Below are 4,098 nucleotides of genomic sequence, written 5' to 3'. Positions count from 1 at the left end.
CGTGTCTTGTGTCCATTGGTTGTGCTTATATGCATGCATATAAGTCCTTCGGTTGATCCCTTCTCTAAATTTCAAGGAAGAGGAGTAAGGCTTCAGAGGACTTTCTGGGGAAAGTAAAGGGATTAGACAAGGAAGAACATGTTGTCTTCCTCCACCGGCTTCAGGCCCTTTATGTGCCTTGTTGTCAATTAACTCTCCCTCCTCCTTCAACATGGGGACATCCCAGCACTGCCTCTGCCTCCATCTGCTCCAGCCTCCCGCTCTGCACTGCTTCTCAACCCATTTCTAAGCCATGCATTTTCCTGGACCTACTCCTGTCCTGACTACTGTTCTGTGAAGGAAGATGCTATTGGTAAACTACTGTGGAGAAAAGGGCGTGGGAGAACCTTACCTTAAGTCCGGCTCTTCTAGCAGAGCCCCTCCACGGTGGGGTGGAGAGGGAGCTGGGCTACTGGCCAGGATTGGGGGAGCCCGGCGGCCTCGTCGGTTGATTTCAAGGTGTAGCCGCTCCATGAGGAGCTTCAGGAACTCCTGGGCATCCTGCTGGCTACAGCCAAAGAGTATGGGCAACTGATCCCCTAGTCCAGACACCGTCCCCTGCCAGACACTGGTCCCCACCTCCTGGATTAAGACCATCTCAAGGCTCAGAATATTGTTGCCAGGACCCCTGCCTGGTCCTATCCCCAGACATGGCCAGAGGGAAATCCCACGCCCTCCAGCTCTCCCACCTGTATCCAGAGAAGGAGGGCACGTATTTCTGGAAGACAGCTCGGAACCGAGTAGGATTTACAGCTTCACAAGAGTCAGGGTGCCACAGGGCACCAATCACATCTGCAAAGGCTATTGGGGTGGGAGTGGGGAAGGGAAACACAGGTTAGTCCTGGAAGAGGCAAGAGGCGGCTCGGAAGCGGAAACAGACTTTACACAGTGGCACCAGGAAAAAGGTACAACTGCCAGACTGGAGGCTGGAGCTGCCAGCATTGGCAGGTGGACCTGCAGGGGGGTGGGGAGAAGAGGATTTGAAAGGCAGGAGGGACAGGAGTTGTTGCCCCACCTTCAGTGAGCTCTTGGGCTCGGCCCCCTCCAGGCACCTCTTGCCGGAAGTCCCTTCGCAGGCAGAAGTCCCGGAGAGGCCGAGTGCTGCTCAAACACTGCAGCACAGCATTCAGGAAGCACTAGGGAGCAGCAGAGACACTGCCGTTACCTCTCCAGACGGGGCCCAGGGAGACTTAGAGGAGTGGCAGTGCCCCCTCCCCAAGCCAGCCAAGTTCCCGCCCAGCACCGCTCCCCATTCCTGTTAGGAAGGAAGGACAGGAGAATGGCTCTCACCGTGTTCCCCAGATTTCGGAGGCCAACATGACCAGAGCCCAGAAGCAGTGTGTGATGAGCCTGGAAGGTCAGAGTGCTGTCAGCAGGTTCCCATACAGCCCGTGTGACCCTTTAACCTTTCAACAGCATGCTGCCCACTGCTTTGCCGCTCCCCCCAATACTTCACCAAACTCTACACCCTCATCTCCTCCCTCACCGGGTATTGGGGTCTCCCTACCTCACTGGACATGAGCAGTAAGCCCATTACAGTTGAGTGCACCACAGACTCAGCCATGCCAGTCCCACCTGTTCTCCACTTGTTCCTCTGCCCAGCTGGCCGGCAAAATAGCTCCCAGGGCAACGAGCTGCCCAAGCACTGAAATGGTTGCCCAGCTGCTCCCCACCCCCACCTTGTTGTGTCCAAGGCCCGCTCCTGCCCCCGTGGCCCTTTCCGGCTCCCTCTCCTGATGCTCCAAATGCAATCAGCCTCGCTCACTTGCTCAAGAAATGGGCGACCACACTAGCTCAGATTTCCTGAACCTGCCCCTCCTCAGCTCCAGAGGTTAATTAGGCCGAGGCCAGTGATGGCGAACCTATGACACGCGTGTCAGAGGTGACATGCGAACCCATTTTTTTGGTTGATTTTTCTTTGTTAAATGGCATTTAAATATATAAAATAAATATCAAAAATATAAGTCTTTGTTTTACTATGGTTGCAAATATCAAAAAATTTCTATATGTGACACAGCACCAGAGTTAAGTTAGGGTTTTTCAAAATGCTGACGCGCCGAGCTCAAAAGGCTCGCCATCATGGGCCTAGGCAGTGTCCTAGGAGAGAAGGCAAGGGAGAGTAAGGGCCTGGGGGACCCAAAGGAGAATTCCAAATGGCTGGGTTAAATCCCTGGGGACTGAAGTGGTGCACCATGCGGGGGAGTGACAGACAACCCTGAAGGATAAGGAAGGGAGATTAGAGTCCAAATGCTGCAATGAGGGGCTGAGAAAGGAACTTGGGATGGGGTGGGGGTGGGGAGGAAAGCCATATGATGGCGAGAAAGCTGGAGGAACATGGGAATGGAAGGTCACATGTGCTGACAAGTCCTCACCATCTTGTCATCGAAGTAGAAAGGCTTGGAGGGCCGGGCAGATGTCACGCGGAAAGTGCCATGGGAAGTAGGGGGCTCTGTCCGTATACTGAGCAAGGTGGGGGGCCCAGGAAAGCCCCCTAGGCGGCGGAGAGAGGTGCTACGTCTCAAAGTGGGTGGCTCAGGCCGGAGCGCCAAGCGGCTCAGTGCAGCCCCTAGCTCTCCAGCACCTCGATGCCCTCCCAAGGCAATCCCTGTTGGTCGCAAGTCCCCACTGCTCACAGACTTGGACCTGGCTAGGTTGGTCCTGGTTGGGAGAGGCAGAGCCACAGCTGGGGGTGGTGAGCCAGGCAGGGGAACTCCATGATCTGCCCGAAGGGGGCCTCTGGGACGAGGGCCTGAGGTCCGTGTTTGTCCCAGCTCCAGTTTCTTGAGCCGTTCCTCAGGTGGACCTGGCCGGGGAGGCAGAGGCCTTAACATGGGGTTTGGCCCAGGGGCTGGGTTTCGACGCTCCTTACTGCGAGCCCGGGGGGCAAATGGTAGTTTGGATCCCACTCGGGGCTGGACATTGACAGGTGGCTCTCGGGTCCGGCCCAGGCGGTGCTCAGAGGCCTGGGGCATTGTGGTCACCACAGGCAAGACCTGGGAGAAGAGAGGGCCAGCATATGAATATGGACAGAGGGGGAAGCTAAGCTACCATACTAGCTTCTATGTGTACTGCGGGCAGGAACCGAGTTGTCGTATCAGACATTGTATCCCAGTACCTAGCTCAATGTTTGACACAAAGTAAATACTTAGCACACTGAACCTCAGTTCTTGAACTTAATTCGTTCTGGAAAGCTGTTGGAGAAGTGATTTGTTAGAAAACTGAATCATTTGTTCCCATCAGAAAGAATGTAAATTGAATTAATCTGTTCCAAAATTCCAAATGATTCCATTTTAACCTTTCTTACTAGTATATACAGTACATGTCTAATCTATAAATAAGCACTTCTTTTCTTAAATTTATTGAAACACCCTCTATTAGCCTTAAACTGATTTTCCATATATCACTGCCTCTGAAGTGCTACCACTGGCTAACTGCTTTTCCTTTATACAAACAAATTTTTCTACCTATTCAACTGACTGTGCTTGTTACCTTATGAGCCCGTTCACACCCTTAGCAACATTAGCACTCTTTCTGTTTGAAAAATGTGCTAATCACAAAAGCATTCTTTCCTTTGTTGCGGGAGAGATGCTTTTTGTCAGGCAGAGGTCTCAGCATGAAAGGCTGTCAGGTCCAAAACTGAAGTTTTGGTCAACAACCGAGACTTTTTTGTGTGTGAACAACTTGGTTGAGAATCGAACTGCTGGAGAAGTGCGGTGTGACTGTATCATTGAGGATCAATGAATGGGTGATGGCAGCCCAGGCCTGACTCCTGCCTCAGCACCTTCCTGCGGAAACAGCGGTGCTGGGAGGCCTAGGACAGCCGCGGTCTGGATCATCGGGTGGTGACAGCCTCGCACCCAGGACGTCAAGCGGGCGCTACCTGAGCCCCTTGGGCGCCCTGGTCACTGGGGACGGGTGCCAGGACAACAGCCCAGGAGACAGCACCCCACCCGCACCCCCTTGCCCCACTCAGGAAATGGGTGGCTTGCGACTCCCTCCCTCCCGCACCCTCGAGCTCCTACGCGGTGTGGGGCTCAGGGGCCCTTCGGAAGGCGGGCG

General features: G+C 54.1%; 1 protein-coding gene across 1 annotated transcript in view; it reads right to left on the bottom strand.

Moving 5' to 3' along the window:
* The window catches only part of USP21 (ubiquitin specific peptidase 21), a 5,720-nt gene extending 2,417 nt beyond the window's left edge, over window positions 1-3,303 (bottom strand). Inside the window, exons 1-5 of the mRNA XM_015564588.1 lie at window positions 2,412-3,303; window positions 1,330-1,389; window positions 1,055-1,175; window positions 729-840; window positions 392-547 (exon numbers count right to left, since the gene is read on the bottom strand). Coding sequence (XP_015420074.1) covers window positions 392-547; window positions 729-840; window positions 1,055-1,175; window positions 1,330-1,389; window positions 2,412-3,011 — 1,049 coding nt within the window. The 5' untranslated portion in view covers window positions 3,012-3,303. The remainder of the gene's footprint in view (window positions 1-391; window positions 548-728; window positions 841-1,054; window positions 1,176-1,329; window positions 1,390-2,411) is intronic.
* Between the last annotated feature and the right edge of the window lie 795 nt (window positions 3,304-4,098).

Source organism: Myotis davidii, unplaced genomic scaffold (assembly GCF_000327345.1).
Source record: "Myotis davidii unplaced genomic scaffold, ASM32734v1 scaffold1121, whole genome shotgun sequence".
Classification (NCBI taxonomy): Eukaryota; Metazoa; Chordata; class Mammalia; order Chiroptera; family Vespertilionidae; genus Myotis; species Myotis davidii.
The sequence above is the reverse complement of the archived record's forward strand: the minus strand, read 5'-3'. Positions and strand labels throughout refer to the sequence as shown.